The sequence below is a fragment of the Phlebotomus papatasi genome, chromosome 3 (genome assembly GCF_024763615.1).
Source record: "Phlebotomus papatasi isolate M1 chromosome 3, Ppap_2.1, whole genome shotgun sequence".
Lineage (NCBI taxonomy): Eukaryota > Metazoa > Arthropoda > Insecta > Diptera > Psychodidae > Phlebotomus > Phlebotomus papatasi.
In genome coordinates, this window is record NC_077224.1 from 20,919,898 (window position 1) to 20,944,290 (window position 24,393).

The 24,393-nt window shown below is 33.8% G+C and overlaps 2 protein-coding genes across 2 annotated transcripts; one reads left to right on the forward strand and one right to left on the reverse strand.

Annotated features, from left to right (window-relative positions):
- Positions 1-1,779: 1,779 nt before the first annotated feature.
- LOC129806876 (uncharacterized) lies at positions 1,780-11,087 on the forward strand. The gene is made up of 4 exons (XM_055855687.1): positions 1,780-1,951; positions 2,280-2,711; positions 7,126-7,491; positions 10,757-11,087. The coding sequence occupies exons 1-4, from the start codon at positions 1,885-1,887 to the stop codon at positions 10,876-10,878; spliced, it is 987 nt and encodes a 328-aa protein (XP_055711662.1). The 5' UTR covers positions 1,780-1,884; the 3' UTR covers positions 10,879-11,087.
- A 979-nt stretch (positions 11,088-12,066) lies between these two features.
- Positions 12,067-24,389, reverse strand: LOC129806875 (RING finger and SPRY domain-containing protein 1-like). Its single transcript, XM_055855686.1, has 3 exons — positions 23,835-24,389; positions 18,919-20,205; positions 12,067-12,694 (listed from the first exon to the last, which is right to left on the reverse strand). The coding sequence occupies exons 1-3, from the start codon at positions 23,999-24,001 to the stop codon at positions 12,595-12,597; spliced, it is 1,554 nt and encodes a 517-aa protein (XP_055711661.1). The 5' UTR covers positions 24,002-24,389; the 3' UTR covers positions 12,067-12,594.
- Between the last annotated feature and the right edge of the window lie 4 nt (positions 24,390-24,393).

Genomic DNA, 24,393 nt, shown 5'->3' on the forward strand with positions numbered 1-24,393 from the left:
GTCTTTAAGTCAATCCCGTGGATGATCGCTTTGGCCGCCAAAGATTTCTCAAAAACCCTTAGCGTTTCTTCTAATGATAATGGAGGTTTTCCAATGCAAAACATTTTTTAGCACTACTGTTCTCAAGTGCTGCATTATCGACTTTTCTTTGTGTTGGTTTATGGCACGACTGTTTGGTGGCTTTGGAACACGACGAGGACCAACACAAAAAAGTCGATTATAAAAGAGCACTTTAGAACAGCCATATACTAAAAGAAATGTGTAGGGGGTGACTACCAGGCTAATACGGGCTTTAGACCTAAGGCTTAGCTCAAAGGGTTTTGGGAAAATTTTGACTTAGGAATTAATATTGAAGACAAATGATCAAAATTTTATTAATGACTTACCATCTGTCCTGTTAATTAATTAATTAATCTATCCTGTTGAATGGCCACTATCATCTCTACGCGGATGATTTGCAAGTCCACATTAATGGCGACCCTTGCGATCCAAAATCCTACCTTGGCTCCCTTGGCTCAAATGAGCATAATTTTCTCACGAATTGAGGTATGAACTCTCGCAAACAGACTTTGTCTAAATCTCAAGAAATTTCAGGCTTTATACAACTCTACCGAGCAAGCCGAGAGTCAGTCCAAACAGTGGAAGAATTCCCCAGGAAAGCAAGTGAATAATCTGGCGGGATTCGGATTATTCTCTTCCTCTAGCTTCGGCTTTTCAGCTGTTTGGAACCGAACCACACGGGTATTCAACCGATTCATTATACAGTAGACTCTCTCAAATTCGGGCATATAGGACCGAAATGTCAGCCGAATTAGACAGAAATTCGGGCGACATGTGCTTATAGATATTGAGTTTACACACTCATATATATCGTAAATTGCATGAAAATCCCTCAATAATGCAAAATCACATCAAAACTAAGACAAACCATGCCAAATTTGAGCATATTTGATTCATTTGATAATCATAATCAAACTTGAAAAATGACAACAAACATTTTTCAAATGTAACCGCTGCCCGAAATAAAAAGTAGCCCGATCTTAAAAGAGCCGAATTTGCGAGAGTCTACTGTACTTATTTCAAGACCAGTTAAATTTGACTTTCGAAAATCCAAGATGGCGATTTTTTAGGTCATCAGTATGTTTGGACGAAATGTTTGCCTGGGCCACCTCCAAAACATGTCCAAAAATAAAAGAAATCGTAGGAGTTGTTTTCCAGAAAAACCAAAAAACGTGGTTTTGGAGGGTTGGAGGGGGGTTGGGTGAAAAATAAAAAAAAATGACTAGAGATATCGTTTTTTATTGGGGGTCTCCGAAGACCGGAACATGATATCTCTTACCGTTCAAGTTCTAGGACGGTGACTAGTTAAAAAAAAGTCGATTATATAACTGCTCTGAGCAGTAAAATGAAGTAAAAATATAGTTTCAAACTAATCACTCTTTTTATTATTTATTTCTTTTTATCCTTGCATATTCAGATTTATAATGAAATTTTTTTCTCAGTGCTTTTTAGCTAAGAAACTTCTTTAGAATAGTCCTAACTAACCACGTAGCCGCGACACAGAGTAAAGGCCTACAACGGTGTCGGCTTATTACTGACTCAAAGAAAACCCCAGAATACTAAATATTTTAGCTCGGAAAATGTTGCTATTAGAAAAAAAAGGTTTTTTAGCTTTTTAATTCGGTATTTTGCGAATTTTGTGAAAAAGGAAAATATCCGTTAAAATTTGAATGTGATTTTCGAACTTTCGAAATTGCTTCCTTACCCCGTCACAGTGAGCGCTGCAATCGCAGTGTGTCAAAACAATCGTCAGTTTTTTCGTCGGAGGTGCAAAAGTGAAGAAAATTGCGCAAAAAAGCTCTCTTTTTGCCAATATCTACCGCAATGGCTGGTGAAAATATATCACGGCTCCTTTCTCTCGCCAGGAGATTTAATATATTCTACCTAGAAGGTGAGTTTGTGGCATATTTCCGGCATCAAAATCAGACTCCAACTTTGCTGTGCTTCCTTTGTTTTTTTCGATGAATTTTCCCCATTTCTGCTCGTCATTTCCCCCAATTTCCTATGCACAAATCTTCATTGAACTTCCGGCAAGAGATTGGCATCGGCAATCGTCTTGCTAATTGGCAATTGACCCTGTTTTTGGGGGTCAATTGCCAACGAGAGGCAATTGTGTCATTCGGTGCAGTGACCTCCGCCCGACAAGAAATCCCTGAGAATTCTGCCTTGAGCTGCTTGCCAGGAGATTTAATGAGCAATCTCTTTCCTTGACATCTCAGGACTCCCACAGCGCAGCTGTCGGCCCTTTGTGGTGGATGGGAAGCAAGTGGGACTCATTAGGCAGGATGTTGTGAAGCAATTGGTGAAGTATCCGGAGGTGTTCAGTATCAAGCAGCTGGAAGCTGAGGAATATGCTGGCTACATCGAACTCAATCCCGCCTTCAGGGACTACACAGAGCGCTCGAGGACGGTGGATAAAGTCCTGCGGGAATTGCGGGAAATGGATGTATTTGTGGCCCTGAAGGGCTGGCGCGATGAATTCTACGAAGTCAAGACGAAGCATCTGGCCCTCCTGAAGATGGATCGATCGGCCACGTGCTTGTTCGGCGTGAGGAACTACGGAGTCGACATCAATGGATACGTCAAACATCCCAGCCGGGGTCTCTGCATATGGCTTCAGCAGCGATCGGACACCAAACAAACCTGGCCAGGTAAGTTCTCATCTCTCCCCTATTCCCTCTCTCTCCCTCTCTCTTGAGAACTGACAGAGAAAACTGATTGGAATCTCAAGAGCAGATGATGCAATAAGCAACGAGATAAGAAATTCTAGTTGGCTTCCAATTAGATGCTCTGTCATTCGAATTGGTTTCCAATCCCAAAGCGATTATCTCTGCTTGAACCGTCTCTAACTAGTTTATTTGAAATAATGGGAATTTTTCCATGAAAATTGGAGAATATTTGGGAGGAAGTGCTATTGTCAACTTTTTACTGATCCAAACTGGATTGTTTAGGGCAGACTGAGAAGGCAAGAAACTCTGTCTGACTGCTTGGAACAAATGGATCAATCTAATAGAAAAAGAGGAAATGGATATTTTAAAAAGTTCGAAAAGGGTTCGTTCCTGAGGTTAAAATATCCCTACAGATTGTTATATTCCTCCCAAGTGTGTCTCGGCTAAAATAGAAAGTCGAGCAAACTCCTTTATTTCGATTCGAAAAGTTGCAAAGGTTGTTAAGATAAAGAAAAATTAATATTATTCAAGGAAATTTATGGAATAATTTTGAGAACTTTATCGAGCAGTAAAAGATCAAATTTGATCATTAAAATTAAAATCTGAAGGGTAGAACTTTGAAAGCAGGAAAATCGTCAAGTAAGCTGTATCCATCTCATTTTTTACGGACCCAATTCATTTTTTTTGCTTATTTGCCTTGCTGAAAAACTCATTATGTAACTTTTTAGAGGAAGAAATTTTGAAAAGAAAAGATTCTCGTAAATATTTTGTCAGGGGCCTATCAAGCATAATAAAAAGTGAAGCTATTTTGTCACTTTTTCTTGTAAAAATTTTGTAGCTATTGCACCGCGACTTAAACAAATTTCCTCGTAGTTCTGGTATTATTTCAGCGAGCATTATGAAATATGTATTTTTAGATAGCTTTTAATGCACGATTTCGAAATATATCAGATTAATAAGTCAATTCTCTTTAGGAAAAAACTTGCCAATAGTCTTCAGTGCCTCTATGTAAAAACGTATGGAAAAATGAAATGTCGAGAGGCCCCTGATCTTGTCTAGTAAAAATTTTGCAAAACATTTTTAGCGTCGAAAGGTAAGCAAAATTATAAGTGTTAAGAAACATTGAGGAAATTTTTATCTGTATTTAAAAATTGCAAATTAAAATACCCGCGTTTAAATGGATATTTAAAACCATTTAGGCACCTTCAATACGAGAGATTTCGAAATTTACCCCGCTAAACTAAGCACCGTTGAGTCTTGGGAAATTTCCCCAAATGGTTCATTTCTAAGATAAATTCTCTCCACACTCTGTTATAACTGCTCCAAGTGTGTCTTGAATAAAATAGAAAGTCTGTGATAAACTTTCGATTTTATTTCGAAACATTTCAAATTTCAGTTTCGAAATGAAAAGTTGTGATTTCTTGAGATTTCATATATCAAAATGAAATCGTCTGACTGAATAATTACAATTTTTACTGAATTACAACTCACTGCGATACTAAGAATTTTCCAAGTATAAATATTCTCAAGAACAATCATTTACGAAAGAAAGGAATGTTTCTTGAAAAACACAAAACAGCTGATTTTAATTTGCTTGAATATCATAATATCCAAACATAAACAAACGGAGCATTCTACGAAGGAGATTTTGTACGTCAAAAGATAGGTAGAAATGCAGCGGGCTAAATCTCATTAAGCACAAACAGAAGTGGATTTTGATTCTCCAATAGTGTCTTGGATAAAAGGTAAATGGAACTTCTTATGTTTTCTCAATATTATCGTGTTATATTACTTAAGCAACAAATTCCATTTACTTCACAATAAATTACATTGATATATTCTTTAAATTTGTTTTTCTTAATTTAGGGAAAGGGCTTTTCATGTGAATTCCATTACATATTTGAAAATATTGTTCAAATTTGAGGAACTCTGCTGTAGTCAAGTGTCAAAATGTGTCGGTATTCACATTGTTGTTAGGAAAAAAAGAGAACAACCACGGTTACTGTTCTTGTCCCATTATTTAATCACTCCATAATCACTGAGCAACTCTTTTGCCAGCCTTTTAGTAGTAAAATTCGAAATTGAATTTCGAACATTAACGACTTTTTGTGCAAATACAGTTCCATTCACCTTTTATCCAAGACACTATTGGAGAATCACATTCTACTTGTGTTTACAACCATAATGTCCGAATAACTGAGCGTTGTTATTTCGAAATACACCAGTGAGTCTTAAAAAAATGTTCTTTTTAGTTCGTTTATGAAGTTAAATTCCCTCTATAGACTGTTCTAATCCCCTCAAATGTGTCTTGGCTAAAATAAAAGGTCAAGTAGATCTTATCTTATCTTTGCAGTACAGTATTTGATAATTTTTCACTGAAAGTCAATCTGTTATTAACTAAGCTTTGTTCAAATATCATTTTTTAATAATGTTTTCCAAAAAAAATAAAGAAATACGGATGTGGCGAAATAGGGCTTACTTTTTTCGGCTGTATAAGTACTTTTTAATAAGTACTTGCGGAATTTAGTTGAAACAAGATTTTCAATTGATTTTTGTCGCAAATAAAAAATGCGTAAAAAATCATTCGAAATACTCTAATAATTGTCTATATCGGTGTTAAATAAGAAAAGTACTGTGCCGTGTACTTTTTGAGGTTTTCGAAAGCTGCTGTTTCTTAAAACTCAATTAAAAACAAGTGGCGAAAAAGTGTTTACAAGGTGGCGAAAAGTACTGAAACATGCATTGTTGCAGAAAATGTATTTTTTTAAATAGATGCTCAAAAATTCCCGTGGAGTCTCTTGGTTCAATAGAGAGACAATGCTTCAAAGCACATGTATACAAAATTTCATTTTATTTTGACAAAAAGTATAAGATTTATAAGGGTGTCAACCATCAATGTGGCGAAAAGGACTTACTCTACCCTATTTAAAAGCAAAATGAATTCATTGTCTATTCGAAGATAACATACATAATTTTAATTAATTTATTTCCATGGCCGAAATTACAGTCAAAGTGGCTAAAATTAGAAGCTGGCCGAAATTTGGCACATTTCCTCTATCTATTTCTAGAACGCTTTTTCTCTATTTTTTTTTGCAAAAAATTATTACTTAAAATGCGATAAGGCTTATAAATTTAAAAAAAAAACAAAAGTCTTTTAGTAAAACATCAACCCAAAGTTTAAAGTTTAAAACATATTTGAAAAACATTTCCATTGTTATTGAAAAATAGTTTTAATCAATTTATAAATTTAAATTTTATTTTAAATTAATTTTACGCCGATTGGTTTTTCCAAAAATGATAAGAATTTATATTTTTCCTTAAAACAAAATTATTCTATCTATTTAGGGTAAGTGTGCCAAATTTCGGCATAGTTGCATGCAAGCGTCAAAGTCTCAAGTTTGAAATGTAATATTTTAAATACAAAATGATTTTTTAATTCTGTCTTCTGAAAGAATGTTGCTTGGAACCTTGTAAAGAGTTTACCATTTTTATTTACTCTAAAATCATTCTTAATACAATTTAAAATGAATAAATATATAGACATAGCTTTGGTGCCCTATTTCGGCCACCTTCATTCTCATAGTTCCTTGCCCTTCGGGAATTCTTCCAATATCTTTTTCACGTCATCTCGTTTCTACTCCGTCAGCTGCACCAAACTCTCTCCAACTTTTTTCTCAATGCAGCACCCTCGTCGCCTCAACAAGGGTTTAATTCCACAACTTCCACAAATCTCCAGACATTTAAATTCAAAAATTGCGCGATCGCAACAGTCGAAGCTACATTTTTTGTTATTCTTTTGTATTGTATAATCTCTAGAGTACGTTAAATCTAAAAGTTCATGGAAAATCGAGGAACAAAAAAGGTGACCGAAATAGCAAGCTGGACGGAATTTGGCACACTTACCCTATTTGTTTTCTTCAAAATTGAAATATTTAAATTTTTAAGTACTTTATTGATTTATTTGAATTTTTAATGAATGGGGGGATACTCAAACTCGTAAAATAGGCCACAAATGGTTAGATAAATCAAAAAAACATCAAATTGCAAATTTATTTAACGAGCTCGAGAGACCCAATGAACTATTTTTTTTTAGTCTTCTTCTCTGAATTTTTATTGAATGTGTGCACTGAATTTTTTAAGCCTCGTTTAACGCACAAATATCTGTACTGATGAATGGAACAGAATTCGCGTGCAAACCTTGCCATTTCTCACAAATGTCCTCCAGAGTTGATAAATCGCTGCAATTTTCTGTTGTTTGTTTGTTTGTTTCATTCATTAATAAAAGAGAATCTCTTGGAAAAAAAACGAGTGTGAGGAGGGGGGGGATAGTTTAAGGTGAATGAGTAAAATGCGTGAGGAATGATTTGGAATGTTTCTGTGGGGGATTTTTTTCCAGGGAAATGGGACAACATGGTTGGCGGAGGATTGTCTGTGGGGTATGGGATTAAGGAGACTGCCATCAAGGAGGCTGCAGAGGAAGCTTCAATTCCTGAACATTTGACACGAAATCTCGTATCGGCGGGATGTGTGTCATTTTTCTTCGAAAGCGAACGCGGCTTATTTCCAAACACTGAGTTTGTCTTTGATCTCGAACTACCCACGGACTTTGTGCCCAGCAATTCGGATGGTGAGGTGCAGGCATTTGAACTGCTGCCGGCCAAAGAATGCTACGAGAGACTCTTCTCGCCTGACTTCAAGACAACGAGCTGCCCTGTGGTCATTGATTTTTTGATCAGGCACGGGGTTATTACACCAGAAAATGGTAAAGATTTTTTTATACATTTTAATGCTATATCTACAATGGATACTTTTACTTTGAGGGTTTTCTTTAACAAAAAAAAAAGAAAACGTAGAAAAAACATCGAACAATAGTGCCATGTTTATTGTAGCTCTTGACTATTCTATTCTACATTAAATACCTCTACATTAATTTTAATTTAAGTAAATTCGTGAAAAGTTGAATGAAAATCAAAACATAGAAAACATCGAACAATAGTGCGATGTTTATTGTACCTCCCTGACTATTTTATTCTACAATAAATACCTTTTTATTAATTTTGATTTAAGTAAATTCGTGAAAAGTTGAATGAAAATCAAAACATAGAAAAACATCGAACAATTGCGCGATGTTTATTGTAGCTCTCTGACTATTTTATTCTACAATAAATACCTCTTCATTAACTTTGATTTTAGTAAATTCGTGAAAAGTTGAATTAAAATCAAAACATAGAAAAACATCGAACAATAGTGCGATGTTTATTGTAGCTCCCTGACTATTTTATTCTTTTTTTATTATTTTATTATAAAGATTGAATATCCGGTGATGCCTTTGCAGAGGAAAGTACTCTCCCTTTGAAAGTTCATGCCTTCGAATAATGTGAATTTCTGTTACGTTTCCTAAGAGACTTGCACATTTTTATCACATAATTATCAATAATTCATGACAAACATAGAAATAAATAGAAATGTGTAAGTGTCTTAGGAAAAATTAAAGAAAATTCACATTATTGGAAGGCATGAACTTTCAAAGGGAGAGTGCTTCCCCTAGTAATCTTGTAATCTATATTCTACTACCCAATAATATATGCTTTCAAATTTATTATTTAGGATATTTGTCAAACAACAGATGAAAAAACATAGAAAAACATCGAAAAATGAAATTGAACTGCCATCAGAATGGCTATGGTAATTTCTTAAACTTTAGTCGTAGAATGATAAAGAAAATATCGAAATAAAATGCTAACAGAAAACATCGAAAATTAATAAGATAATAAAATTGCTTGAATGACTATTCTCAGTTCACGATTTCCGTGTTTAAACAGGTTATTTTAAAATTATTTCAATCTTATTAAATGTTTTGTATGAGGAGAATACTCTTCTTAATTTTTCTATTTATCATCACGACTGTTCGAGAATAGTTTTCTCTGTTAGGTTTAGAAAGGGGCAAGAATGAAAGGTCCTCGAAAAATCTGAAGGAATTTAGAGGAACAGAAATCAAAATGGCTATTTCTCAGTGCACAGCATATCCTACTATAAAAAGTAGTCTGAAAAAAAAACATCGAAAAATATCGAATGTATGTGCTGTGCTTCATTTCCATTGCAGTAACCTGCAAAACTTTTAGGATGTTTTAGCGTAAAATTAAGGAATTTTTAGTAAAAAATATTAATAGAAAATCATCGAAAACTATACCAATCGCTAGTTTCCAGTTTCTTGGTTAAAAAACATTGAAAATCAAATATTATTAAAAGCATAACATATTTTTGGCAGGAGGAGAGTTTTATTATGCCAATTGAAATAAATGTTTTGCAGGTAACTCTAATAACGTTGGTCTTACGTTATTACTAACTTGGGTTGGAATTTATTTGACCGAAAACATTCTTTCAAAGATTACATAGTTAATGCTTTAAAATACTTAAGGTTCTTTTTCAATCTTTCCATGAGAAAATGTCCGTAATTATTATAGTGTCATTTTCTAAAAATTCAGAGAAAAATTTTGTTCAAAATTGCCTCATTTTACCCAATAAAAAATTGCTTAAAATGGCCATAACTCCGGTTCTAATTGTCAGAGTTTAAAAAATGAGGGTGTTTTATAAAGCTCTCGTGAAATGCCACTTGCCCTTCTAACATCACAAGTTCATAAAACCACCGCTAAGGGCGCTATTATTAAAAAGATTTTTCAATTTTCTAAATTAAATAACTCAAAAATTCCTTTGTGCATCGGGCTGAAATTTTAGTAGGGTAAGTGTACCAAATTCCGGCCAGCTTGCAATTTCGATCATCTTTTTTATTCCTCGGATTTCCATAAATTTTTAGTTTTTGCATACTCTAAAGATTGTACAATGCAAAAAATAACAAAAAATGTAGCTTCGAGAAACAAAAAGATGTGAAAAAGATATCGAAAAAATTCCCGAAGGGCAAGAAACTATGAGAATGAAGGTGGCTGAAATAGGGCACCAAAGCTATGTATACATTTTTATTCATTTTAAAATCTATTAAGAATGATTTTAGAGAAAATGAAGACGATAAACTGTCTACAAGTTTCAAGCAACACTCTTTAGAAAGAAGTAATTTAGAAAGATCAATTTATATTAAGAATATTACATATCAAACTTGAGACTTTGGCGCTCGCATGCAACTATGCCGAAATTTGGCACACTTACCCTATGTTGTAGCCGCAGATTATATACCTATCAAACAAACAAATACGTTCATACATCGTTTTTGCCGTTTTAGTGTAAAAAAAAATTATTTTTTCCAATAATGGCGCTGAGAAAGTACACAAGTACTGATATGATCGTTTTTATTCAACTATTTCATTTAAATTTAAAGTGAGGTCAAAATGAAAGGTTTCACAAAATTCAACAATTCTCTGACATAATCAAGGTTCGTCATATGGACACCAGGGGCGCTAGAGTCAAAAAATTAGTTCAACAACAAATACAGTAGAGCCCCGCTATAGGCCATCGCTCTATAGTCCACAATTTATTTATTTTGTTATTTTTTGCATTGCATAATCTCCAGAGTATGCAAAAACTAAAAATTCATGGAAATTTGAGGATCAAAAAATATGGCTGGAATTGCAAGCTGGTCGGAATTTGGTACACTTACCCTATTTCGTAACAAAAGTGTGAAGAAAACATTTTGGAACAAATATCTAGGTACAAATTGATTCTAAAAAAAATTTATTCCAAGGAAAACTTGTTCCAATATTTTGGTCAGTGTCCAAAAGTTTTTGCCGTGTAAGAGGTAACTTTAACGTAAGATTTTCGTAAGTTAACTTACCTCTTTGGACTTTTTGTTAGAAGACGAATGTTGCCATTTCGAGAACACTATTACTCACCTTTGAAATTTATTCAAAAGAATGTGCCTTTTCGATTGCTTGCTTATATTTTAGTCTTTTTTGTTACTTGGATAGGGAAGAAAAATATTTTCTCAAGTCAAGTATCCATTGTAGTTTCGAAGGAGGGTGTGTTTTATTACTGAAGTGTTTATGTTTTTTTCTTTTTGGATAAATTCAATTTGATAGAGCCAAACTTCACCCAAGTTGTGGAATTGCTGCATGTTCCCCTTCAGACTCTCTATGAGTTCGACGTGACCCGAATCACGGAGAATCATGAGAATGGCCAACGAAATCTTCCGCCAGCATAAATAAAAGAAAAAAAAACATCGATTGACGAGCCTTCAGCATAAAAAAGGTAATAATTGAAAGAAATCCAATTTTATACCAAGTAAGGACACACACACATTTTTTAGCAATTTTCTTACTTAGGGAAGATGAAAAAAACAATTTCAATGCTTCTGATTTTTTTCCAAAAAAAAAAATATAGTCATTGAAAAAAAAACTATTTATCCCAAAATTTTCTTTTTTGAATATATCGCAAAAGATATAAATAAGAGAGAAGTAAAAGAACAAAAAAAATCTGTGAGACAGAGATGATTGAACATGAACAAGCTTAAAGAAAAAAAGAGGGATTTTTTTAAATTATTATTATTTTTTTAATATAAATTTTGTTGTGGACAAAAATCTCTGAAAATCTCTTTTGTTTTCTCAATATTTATTATTTTCTTTTTTGTTTTTATTTTTTTGTTTATCCTCGAGGGATTTCGGGGAAAAAATTTATATTAAGTGATTTATTTATAAATTATTTTAAATCTTTTTAAATTAAAAGAAACATTTTAATAGTGAAAAAGTTAAGGTTATATTAAAAAGAAAAATTCCATGTCTTTTTTTTTGTTAGTTAGAATATCGTGTAATAGAAATGGCGGTCTTTATTTTTGAAAAATTTAAAGAAAAAAAGAAATAGCAAAAAAACATTTCACTGGAGTTGAAATATTGAAAGGAATAAAAGATAAAATGCAACACAATCAAGTATTAAAGAGTTTCGCGAGATTTTGTGAAAAAAATGTTTTTTACAAAATCTTTTGTAGCTGAAAAAAATGAAAAATGAAAAAATGTACTTAAAAATTAAAAAAAAAATTGTTGCAATCCTTTTATCAATGCATAAGCTCTATGTATTAATTATAGTTGAGAAGATAAACACTGAACAATTTCCCAATATTAAAAAAACGTATTAAAAAATCATTTCTCACCAAGAGATTAATTAAACAAAGATTTTAGGTAAAGAGAGAAAAAGCAAAAAATCAGAGAAAAACAAATAATAAAACTAGTATTTTTTTCTTTGAATGACGCGCACAAAACTTTCCATCATTGCAATATTATTAAATATTTTTGTCTCCTTGAAACTTTTTTGTCTGCCTTACAAGAAATATTAAAAAAAAACACACAATTTTCTCCTGACTAAAAAAAAAATATTTTCAATGATAACAAAATACTTCTTTTTTTGCTCCATTAGAAATTCTTTTTCTTTAATTTTTTTTATAAATATACATTTACGAGTGTTTATAATACATAAAGCGTTGTGTATACCAAAAAAAAAATACTTGAAAAAAAAAACAGAAAAATATTTAAATATTCCTACCTAGAAAAAGAAAAAAAACGCCTGATTTTCTTATCTTATTTATCTTCTTAAATCAACGTTGTTAATTTTGGTTTCATTTCAATTTCATTTTTACTTTAATCATTAAAAATTCTCCCCTCCCATTACATCCCAAATTATTCCATAATTAATTAACTCTGTATATCCCTCTATCCCCTTCTAAACTTCAACCTTCGTGTTAATTCACTTAGACCAAGAATATACTTTAAAAAAAAAGTAAAAAAAAGAGAAAAAATAACGCAAAGAGAAAATCTATTTACATTTTTTCCGCACATTCTGTCGGCTTTTTTCCACTCTTTTTAAGACACCGCAGAGAAAAGGACTTTTCCATCCAAGGTGAATTCCTTGGCTAGAACCTCTTCCACTGCTAAGCACCTTCTGAAGATGTCTCTTGAATTGTATCGAGTATTTCACCTCTGCACATTGGACAGTATCGCAATTGAGTGACGCATTTCGAGCAGAATCCCCTGGAAAAAAAAGCAGTTTCAGCTGAAATTTTTGGTCACTTTTCGCCAAGGAGCAATTGATTGAAGTAAATTGACCGCACAAGGTTGCAATTGTGCTATTTTTCTCACATTGCAACACTCAAGTTGGGCAATTGAATTACTCACAGAGGAAGGAAGTGCATTAAGCTGCTTCGATAGGCATTAAATTCTCTTTAAAACAGTTGGAAAATCTCCTAATGTTTCAAGAGAAAATGTTAAAAGGGGTAGGTCATTCGAAATTCCCAAGGTAAATGCCTGAGAAATATTTTGCGAAATCTAAAATAAAGTGTCCACAAACCTCCGAGAAATTCATGTCATTTTATGAGAAACTCAAGAAGAGTTTAGTAAAACTTCAGAAAACCTTACGGCGTTATCACACTTGCACATTAAAATTTTAATGTGATTCACATTAATTGTCGCTTGTGAGCGTCCAAATGTGTTATTTGTGTCTTTGAGTCACTTAATATTTGGGGTTTTTCTATTTATTGATAAAGAAGTGGACTTGGCCTGCAAAAATAAGTTTAAATTTACCTAAAGCATAAATATTTTTCACATTAAAAATTAAAGAGAAAATCGCATTAATTTTTCACATTAATGCTATAAATCAATTTATATCAAATTTTGCGGACCAAGTCTACCTTTTTATCAACAAATAGATCAAATTTTGAATATAAAATGATTCAAACACACAAATTACGCATATGGACTCTCACCAGCGACAATTAATGTGAATCATATTAAAATTTTAATCTGCAAGTGTGATAACACACTAAGGCTTAAAAAAATCGATTTTTTTTTAATTTACTTATTAAATAGGATAATAAGTAAAGAACATTTTCTGAAAATCTCAAGTCAATCGGAGTAAAAGTCTCGGAGATAGAGCAGTTTTAGTTATGCATTCCGCCCGTGCGCGCATATTGTTGTAAAACTTTAAACGCGTTTTTCTCAAAACACCATTTTCAAAATCGGTTGTCAATATATGTCGAAAACGCCTGAACCGATCTTTCTAAAACTTCGCACACTTCTTCTATATATAGTTGGCTCGTGCTTAACATGAGGGTTTTTAGAAACATTGATTTTGACGGATTTTATAGTATAAAACATGTTAAAATAGTGGCTGAAAATTATCACTTTTTTGAAAAAACTTGTGCCAAAAATCGAAAACAAATTAAAAAAAATCCTACTGTTAAGCACGAACCACATTCATATCCTAAAAGAAAATACTAGTTTTATGGATTTAAGATGAAAATCTGAATTTACGAAATTTTATAGTTCAAAAATAAAAAATGGAGAAAATTAAATTTTTTCCTATGTCAAACCCGCTTACCCCCTTAACCCATTCAGTCAATGTACCAGAAATACTTGAGATAGAATGTTTATATTTTGGGATTAGTTTCCTACAGAGTAATAGATGAATTTTTTGAAAAGAAAAAAAGATTATCTCTTATGGGGGCGCGGGGAGCCTCTGTCAAACACACGTCTTAACGGTCACTGAATTTAAATTCTGTGCATTAGATCATTACAAACTCTAATGCTTTAGATAGAATAACTATCCAAGAACATAAATTGGCAACTAGAATTCAAATCAGGAAAGAGGAAAGAGGCCAATTTTAACAAATTCGACGGGATGTCGTATTTTCCGTCCGCCATTTTGAGCAAAAAATTTGCATGACCTTCCGCGAAGCAAGAAAATAATAACAAAATGTATTTTCATCTCTGTCGGACTATTTTTCTCAAATAATTGAATAACTAACGTTACTAAAAATCCATTCCCGACAGCAATTTGGATAAAAATTGCCCAGGAATAATTAATCTAAAATCACTCAATTTGCGCATGATGTATAATACCATGGTAAGAAATGGGTTAAGAAAACCTTAAAACGTACTGCGAAACCCAAAAAAAGTTCACCGGGATTCGTTGAATTTTAGAAACTCAACATTATTGACTTAATTCTGACATAAAGATCAAGATAAAAATCTTAAGCTGAGAAATGTTAGACAGACCTTACGGCTTAAGTGGTTACGTGGATCAAAAAACTAGAAAACACAATATTTCTCTATTACTTCAATATATTATATAATAAATGTTTATTTTTATTAACTGCTCGAACTCCAAGAGAGCAGTTTTCACAATCGATTTTTTTTTCAAATTCTCATCATTCTGGCTGCTAAACAGTAAGAGATATTGACTTCCGGTCTTCGGTGACCCCCCCCATTTTCCTGATCATGTTTTAGAAATAATATTATCTTGAAGCTAATATCTGTATTTCCCCCTCCCTCTTTATCCGTTCTCTATCCCCCTAAAATACGTCAAAAACGAGGTTTTTCTAATTTTGCAAAAAATTGGCCCAAGCGATTTCAATGATTTTCGGATATGTTTTGTAGTTAATCCAGCTGAACATTTCGTCCTTAGACACCTATCACCGGAAAAATCGCCATCTTGAATTATTCAAGGTCAAAGGTCAACCACCCTAGAGGGCCTAATTTTCAACGGATTTGGACAAATTTGGATTTTTTTTGAAAGGTATTGAAATTTTGAACCCGACTGCATCGGTCATAATCTAGCCTCTTGCAAGTTGCCTGAAATTTGAAGCCACTTTCTCATACTTCGATTTAAATTTATACGGGATTTTTTGCACTCACGACCGGTTCGCTAAATATCTAAAAATTAAAAAGTTTTTTTCGTATTATAAGATACCTTACCGCGTCGAGAGATAAATATATTAAATTTTTGTTTGACTACATTTTTTCCTCGGAGCACTGTGAGCTGAGTCCGGGATCAATTTAGGAAATTGGCTTCAAATAGCTATTATAACAGCAACATCTTGAAATTCCTTTTGTTTTAATTGTCGTGTCAGAATCGTCAGAATTATGGCCATAAACACAAATTTAGCAAAGTTTCTTACGAGTTTTACGAAATTCTAGAAACAAGAAACCCATGTCCATCAAATATGAAAATGATTTACCCCTCAATATCTGATATAAACTCAGCATAAGTGTAAACAAACGAAGCTGGTTATTATGCCCAACGCACAATAACTTCTGTTTTGTACATTTGTTTTCGAAACTGCTTATCAGAGTGAGCGAGATGACTAGATCTAGATCTCACTCCCTCTCACAGGAAGTTCTGAAAACGTATTTACAAACAAAAGTTATTGTGCGCTGGGCATTATTCATTCAATTTGGCGATTACATGATCGATATCAGAAACTTAGCAATGGCCCCATTTATCTCGTACAACATACCATTTCCCTTAAATCCGAGACACTTTCTTTTCTTCGAAACAGAGATTTGAAGTTATTTACATCTAATATTGACAGTTGAATTTTTGTCTCTAAATAATTTTGATTATTGACCAAATAATTTAGATCGGTGGAATTCCGCGTTGTGTCTAGGAGCAATTAAAAAATTTAAGGAAAATTTTCTCGTAGGCAGAAACGACAATTTTTTTCAAAGGTAATTTAAAAAAAAAATTTAACCTCAAATTCTAAAATATTTTTTTACGTTCTGATTAACCAAACTTTTATGTCGCAATACGTTTTGTTCTGTAAACACATTTTTGATATTTTAGAGAGAGAGAGAGAGAGAGAGAGAAAGTCTAGAGATAGTCATCTCGCTCACTCTCATAGGTAATTAAAAAACATGTTGACAAACAAAAGTAACTGTGCCTACACCATGATTTTAATGATTATTACGGCTTAAAATATTTCTATCGAGCTTCTCCTTGTCTTTTACTAGGAAAGAGTCTTCCAGATAGCAAATTTTTGAATAAATGACGCACTTCTTCCTAATTTTCTTTTATCAATTTATCGAAAGAACAGCAAATTACTCATTCAGCAAGATAATTCTGGGGCTATACTCTTTATCACAGAGAACACTTAATTAATCATTCAAATACAAGATTAAAAAATTGTTGATATTTCTTATCACCGTTTTTCCTCAGAACAAAAATAGGAGAAGGTGGGGTAATTTCGAGCATGAATTCGTTTAAGGGTTTAGGTTACCTTGAACATTGCCGCTCTGAATATGGATAGGGAAGTGAACGTGTATGATAAGATATAAGTTTACGGTCACTTTCCACTAGTTCTTCAACAATACACGCCATGTGAATTAATAATTTTGATTTTTTTTTAGAAATGGGAATAAATGATAAATATAATTTGAAATACTTTTGTGAAGTCATCGAAATCCGGAAAAATAAATGTTTTTCTTATTTGAGATTAGTTTAAAGATGTGAACCGTGTCATATAGAAAAAATATCCTATCCCCATCGAATTTTGGATTTTCTATAGTGTTGACATTAGGAATAGCATATTCTAGAGTTATTCCCGTATTTTGAGTCACTCAAAAACTACAAAAAATCACTGAATTTCTGGTTTTTATTACTAAAATCCATCTTAGGTTATCCAGAGATTTACTTTTCCAACATTTAATCACGATTAACTGTGCAACTAAGAATCAACCTTGTAAAAAAAAAACGTCAGGGAATGAACTATCCGGGAGTTATTTACGTATTTTGTGTCATTCAAAGCTACACTAAAATCATTTAATTTCTCGTTAAAATTACTGAAAACCTATTTTAGATGATCGAAGGAATCACTTTTCTAACATTTATTGACGATCCACTAAACAAATGAGGCTCCATTCTTGCATAAAGTCCGTCCGGGAGTTATTGGTGTATTTTGATTGCGTTAAAACTATTAAAAAATTGACTTAATTTCGAGTAAAAATCACTGAAGACTACTTGCACATGAATCACAGAACCAAGTTTTACCGTTTTCGAAGCCCTATTTAATAACTTAGGCTCCATTTTCGAAATAAAATATCGGAGTCCATTTGACATTTCAAAATTAGGTTATTTTTCGTTCTTTTAGCGATTTTAACCATATCTTGGACTGTTTTCACTAGTTTTTTATCACTTATGTTAAAAAATTACTTGTTTTAAGTAATTTGAATGTTATTTTTTCACAAGAATTTAAAAAATTAGCGAAAAACTAAGAAAATGTGGGAGCATCCCGCTCACACGCTCACTTCCCTATACATATATTCAGAGCGGCAATGCCTTGAATTACAGTAGGCTCTTATTCAATCGAACGAAGAATTTTGTTGACAATTTTCACGTTTAAATTATGAAGCAAATTTGCTCAAAATCGCTGTAGAAGGGAAAGTACTCTCCCTTCGAACGTTCATGCCTTCGAATAATGTGAATTTTCTTTAGGTTTTCCCAAGACACTTACACATTTTTATTAAATATTAGTTAGTTTATTATCAATTATTGATAATTATGTGATTATTAAGGTAAAGTGCCCTCGAGTCGATCGGTTAATCGACTCAACTAGTGGTCAATATTTGAGTGTTTTGATGGTGAATTTCTATAAAATTGTCACTGATTCGTATTTATTTATGGAATAATTGACTTATTGTTAGATCATACGCCAAATATTAAAGCAAATATAAGTAAATTGAATAAATAACTCTACCGGTCGAATTGAGGAACCGGTCGACTTGAGGACACTTTACCTTATGTGCAAGTCTCTTAGGAAAAGTAAAATAAATTCACATTATTCGAAGGCATGAACGTTCGAAGGCAGAGTACTTCAAGGACTACAGTGAAGTTCCTCAAATCGTCAGTTAAATCAGCATTTGTCGTAACTTCTTTTTTGGGATTTTGAGATATACAGTGGAACCTCGATGGAGTCAACTAATTATTTCCTTAGAAACTCTGTGAAGTGATCACCTGTCAAAATTGGTAAACGGTTCACTGAAGTGATAGCAAAAGTCTGTAATGTGAAAGAATCACTTTGAGGTTATGTATTTCACTTGTCAACTTTCCCCTAGTTGCCCCTATTTTATCGTGATTCTTTATAATTGAGCGCTTTTTGTGGAATTTACAATGATTTTGATGTCCAAATCTCAATAATTCGGATGACATTTTGCCCCAAATTACTTTTTTGCACCGAATCACTTCACCTTCCTGAAATTGCCCCACTTTCCCCTACTTTAGAATTTCTTCCAAATAACCAACTACCTTGTTTACTCTGCTGTATTGATAATGTTTTTCTCAGTAAAAAAAATCGCGAGTTTGTAAACCAATTCACGCGAAGTTCAATCAATTGCGTCCGAAGCACGTTCTTGACCTTTCCGCGGTTGGCGGAGAGGGAGAAAAAGGGAGGGACAGGGAATGTTTTTTAAGGTGTCTTTCTTACCTGTGTTTGCACGGTTCAATCTGCATGGTGGCCTTTTCGTCCACGCACAGAGAGCACGAGTCCTCTTTGACACTGAGCCGCCTCAGTTGGTCCAGGAAGATGTGCCGCGGAAGAACAATCTTGTCGTGTGGACTGAGTTGGGCGAAATCATTGAAATTCTTGACGCCGGAACGCCTTTTGGGCGGATACCGGAATGGCGTGGCGCCAAAATTGAATCGGCACTGTTGGAAGGACATAAATGAGGCTGCTGCAAAGAAGCCCTCCTTGACACTCCTAAACACCTGCTTGAACACCTTACTCTCAACCCCATCCAAACTGAAGACAATCTCCTGATTGTCCAGATCCAGAAGGCATCCCAGTATCGAACCAGCCTTCCACCGGGGGAATTCATGAGGAATTGACTGGGCATTGTACCAGATCAATTGCCTACATCCATCGAATGCCATCGAACGGGGATCATCGCCAATCCCATAACCTTCTCGACTCAGGAATTTGGATTCCTTCGTGGCCCAGCCAATTTGCATGACTCCAGGCGTAATGATGGTCACTTCGTAGTACCAACAGCCTGCGTGCACTTGAAAAGTACACCGGACACTCTCAAAAGAGTAAGCATCGCAACGGGCTTCTAGGCCATCCGGTGAAATCTTGAGATACTCACTGACATCCTTTGTGTTCAGCATGACATTCACCTGTGCCAGGTCAACAGTTTCGTAAGAATAGAGTCTTGTGTCCAGGGTAAAATAATTGTCCAGGCACCATCTGGCACAGAAGCCCACCTGACGCATGAGGAAATCCGTGGAATTGACATGTTTCTCCAGCATCATCAACGGATTATTTCCCAATAATTTCAAACTATGCTTAATCGTTGCCTTATTCTCACTCGTCTGGGCGAGTTTCTCCAGAGCTATCAGCGAAAAGAGCATGACATCGGGATTTGTACCCTCCTCCAGATTCCCCAGCAAATACTTGAGAATATTATCTGAGAGAATGGACACACTATTGGGTCCGGCCAATCTATCAGCCAGACATCCCAAAATAACACAGAAATTCCTATTTCGCCGAGCAAATGTCTTCCCATGTGAAAATTGGGGAATCATCTCGGCTGTCTGGAGCATAGACTCCTTCGTGGGCAAGGGACTGTCATCCAGCAGCAGCAGGATGACATTTGGTCCCATGGGATGCTCAAGGGGCACCACATTTATCAGACTCTTGACCAATTGCAACCATCCCGAAGGTCGTTCGGTGATATCGTGCAGTTGCATCATCGATGCCGGAGGCTCGGGCTCACTGGAAAGAGATCGTCATGTCACAAACACTGACTCAGCGGACTCAGCCCAGGGCGCATAAGAGTCACCACAAGAGTTTGCACAAAATAAAGCAACAAGAGCAGCAAATGCGTTGATTATTGCAAAGGGGTCTGTCATTTCAAAGGCTATTGCCCTTGTGAAAGAATTTGTTTCTAAGGTTTCTAATAAAGCTTCATCAAGGACTACAGTGAAGTTCCTCAAATACCCAGCGAGCACCAGATGCTAAGCCTTTTCAAATCAGCTGAAAAAATATATCGTCGGTTCCGAAAAAGACTATTGTAAGTCTAAAATGCAACTTTTCAGGAGAGAAGAATTAAAGTTTGAGATACAATATTAAGCTTTTAGAATTTTACTGCAATTAGTTTACCTCTACTTTTTGCATTATATCGTAGAAAAATGTAAGTGCTTCCGCATGAAACATGTTCCACGATTGTAGTTTTAGTGGAAAATGTAAAGAAATGTCCATTTATTAGTGTTTTTTTGGAAAATTTAACAAAGTCTGAAAAATCTGTAATGTATCTCGACTTATGATAATCTAGCGCGGAATTTTTAACAAGCTGCATGTGATAAGTCGACATACAATACTATAATTTGGAAAAAATCAGAACTCGGTAATTTAAAATGACTTACAATAGAAATATTATTAATATTGAATTTGATATACCGATTTTTTAAAAATATAAAAGTAGAGCGTAGTTTCAACAATTTAGTTTAAATCTTGTAGCAGCAATACGAATGATTGATAAATTTCTTGTTAAGTGTGGTTTAAAACCTAGCCCCTCAAGTTTCCTAAAATTTAAGTCATAGTTAACTTAAATTTATATGGGATTTTTTTGTACTCGTGACCGTAACGCTAAATATCTAAAAAGTGAGAAGTTTTTCCGTATTATGAGATACCTTACCGTATGGAGGGATAAATATACTAAATTTAGTTTAAACATTTTTTCCTCGGAGCACTGTGAGTAGATTCCGAGATTAATTTAGGAAATTGGCTTCAAATGGCTCTTTATAAAAAGGTCAACTTGCCAGGTGCTTTTAAAACACATATTAAAATATCCCTGAGAAAAAAGTTAAATCAAAAGAAAAGTAAAGTCAACAAAATAGTCAAATATCCAGAAACCTTAATACTTTTCTTTTTTTTTTAGAAAGATTGCTGGAGAAAATAATTTAATGATATTTAATACAAAGAACTTAATTCAAGATACAAATTTCATTTATAAACCCCATATATAAATTTGATTTTTCTATCACGTAAGACTTTTTTATTGCGCTCTTTTCCAATTTTTTGAATTCACAGGTAAAATTGTTATCTACTATTTTTTGTGAAATTATAATTATTACATTGTCAAATTTAATTAATTTTTGCATATAAATTTGCTTGAATTTTTTTTTAAACTTTCTGACTATTTTGATAATGGCAAATTAACTATTGACTTCGCGTTAAATTTATAACCTCTTGTTTACATGAAATTGTGACTTACAATAGTATTGCCATGCAAATGCTCGGATTTTACTCTATAAAACTCCAAGTTATATTATTATAAGTTATTTTGCAATACGAAACTTATCAAAATTTCCGCGCAGAATTATTGTAAGTCGCAATTTTTCCTGATTTTTCCAATTGTAAAACGAGTTACAATACCTAAAATTTCTCAATTGATTTTTTTTTTTACAGATTAGTGTATTGTAAGTTATTTTACCATAATTAATGATTAAATATTTTCCGGTGAATACAATTGTTACTCATTTTACAATAATATTGTTTGGAATAGGTTCGATAAATACTCCGAGATATTTTTGGTTTTTTTTAGTAACTTTTGCAGGAAGAAATTAATCAACATAAAATTTTGTGAGGATGTAGATCTAAGGTTTCTGCATCCAACGATACCCTCTTTTTATACTACTGTAAGTAGACTTACAATAGTCTTCTTCGGAACCGACGATATACAGTAGTCTCTCTCAAATTCGGACATTTGGGACCGAAATGTTAACCGAAGTAGAGAGAAATTCGGGCATCAAACTGTTTGAACTGCAACGATTTTTTGTTTACCTGCATACTCATATTGAGTTTACATGCTCACTGCTATTATAAATTTCATGAAAACCTCTTAATAATGCAATATCTGATCACAACTAAGGGAAACCATGGCAAATTTGAGAATATTTGCTTCATTTGATAATCATAATTAAACTTGAAAAATGTCAACAAACTTTTTTTCAAATTCAACTGCTGCCCGAATTATGAAGTAGCCCGATCTTAAAAGAGCCGAATTAGCGAGAATCTACTGTATATTTTCAGCTGAGTTCTGTTAACCTTGAAGTGACACTAGCGATCGCACCGGCAATTAGTCAGTTATTCTTTTTCCCCAATCAAGTGAGAGATTTTAATGAACTTGGTTTTTGTCTTTGCTGAGGTTGCCGGGATTGAGTAGAAGCTGAATGTAAACCCTTTCCATTATTACAATTTCATGATTCTTACAATAACCACATTTGACATTAAAAAATAAAGCAAAAAATTCAAATTCGCAAAAGTTTAAAAAAATAATATTTATAATATATTTTGAATAATATGTATTCTTCAACCTTTTCCGACCAATTTAATTTTTGTATTGTTTAACCCTTTAACGACGAGACACTTTTTACGGACCGAAAATCAACAATAAAAATGAAACTGCTAACCATAATCAATGATAAGTCTTAAATCTAACCTTGAAAAGTCCAAAAGAGTGATTCAGCACTGAGATAAAAAAGGGGGTGCGATTAACTTTTTTTCCATATAACTTTAACATTTTTTAGGTGTATAAATATATATCAACATTTTTTAATGTTAGTTTTACACCTTTTTAAGTGTAAAATTAACATGAAAAAGGGTAATTTCAACCCATAATACACCTAAAAAGTATAATATTTACACCTATTTCGGATCAATACTGCAGGGTAAAATTAACATTTCCGGAATGTTATTTTAATTTTTTCGGATTTCTCTCAGTAAGTGTACTTCTTGCCTCTATGAACGATAGGGACAAAAATAACCCAAAAATTGAAGTAATTTTTCTGACAATACCAGTGAATAATAATTTTTGCTCTAATGAAAAATATTACGTATGAGTATTGTAGTTTCATTCAGAATTTTGCTTAAAAAAATGAAAGTATAAAAAATAAATAAAATCAATTATGAATGAGAATAAAAAAATTGTAATTTTTGAGCTTAAATATTTACTGCATAGCAAGTAGCTAGGAGACTTGCAAAAATTATTCTAGATTCCTTTAACCTTCTACTTTGCAATTACGTACAAACATTAGAAAAAATAACTTGAGGTAGTCAGGAAAAATTATTTTCTTTATGGGACACCGGTGTTCCAATCGTCCTTAAAGGGCTGATCAGTATTTAGGATTTAGGCAACTAATGAGTAAGTTTCCAAGGCAAAAGTGATTTTTAAAACCTTTAATAAACGTATGTTGGATGAAAGGAACCTTCCAGAAACATGGAAGGCGCAAAAAGGAATTCCCTGTTTGCAATGACAGACCCCTCGAAGATCCTCCACGAAAACAATGAATTCATGTGGATCTCTGGGACAAAGATTTCGTGTATTTGGATGCCCTACTTACTTCTCGACAATTTCTCTGATGACATCCAGGGTCTCCCGGATGAGACGATCCACAGTTTCTGAGAGAGAATGTTTGTGGCAGGTCCTTCCATCGACGGCAACATCGCTGGTGTCCACGGACTCTTCGTGTGCCTCACTGTTTTTATCCTTGCACAGGCATACGCCCATCTCTCGTGGCCACCGCACTCGGTGTTTCTCTTGGAAAATGTGGGGCTTTCACGGCACAAAAACACGCGAGAATTGGGAGCAACTTTTTCACACTTTTTTCGACATCAAACCCCCACGACACATTGTTGCCCAAATTGGGGCTCTCTTGGGGCACTGACTTGGGGTTTTTTGATGTGTCCGGACAGCTGGGACGTTGGATGACCTATCATGGGTATCTGGAGGAATTTTTCTCAAGGTTTTCCGGAGGAATTTTCACTTTTTTTGCTGGCCACTTGAAAAATTTTCGCGATGAGAATTGACAGTTGAATTGTCACTAAATTCACCACTTTTCCCCTTCGTGAATTTCACCACACAGTCTTCTTCTTATTATTTGTCAGTCGAACAGTGTGCGC

What these genes read in the sequence shown, in the direction of transcription:
- LOC129806876 (XM_055855687.1), top strand. Translation starts at nt 1,885, where the DNA reads ATGGCTGGTGAAAATATATCACGGCTCCTTTCTCTCGCCAGGAGATTT. An exon ending in TAATATATTCTACCTAGAAG is followed by an intron (nt 1,952 to 2,279) that starts GTGAGTTTGTGG and finishes TTGACATCTCAG; the next exon opens with GACTCCCACAGCGCAGCTGT. An exon ending in GGTTATTACACCAGAAAATG is followed by an intron (nt 7,492 to 10,756) that starts GTAAAGATTTTT and finishes TCAATTTGATAG; the next exon opens with AGCCAAACTTCACCCAAGTT.
- LOC129806875 (XM_055855686.1), bottom strand. Translation starts at nt 24,001, where the DNA reads ATGGGCGTATGCCTGTGCAAGGATAAAAACAGTGAGGCACACGAAGAG. An exon ending in ATCAGAGAAATTGTCGAGAA is followed by an intron (nt 20,206 to 23,834) that starts GTAAGTAGGGCA and finishes ATCTCTTTCCAG; the next exon opens with TGAGCCCGAGCCTCCGGCAT. An exon ending in ATTGAACCGTGCAAACACAG is followed by an intron (nt 12,695 to 18,918) that starts GTAAGAAAGACA and finishes TTTTTTTTCCAG; the next exon opens with GGGATTCTGCTCGAAATGCG.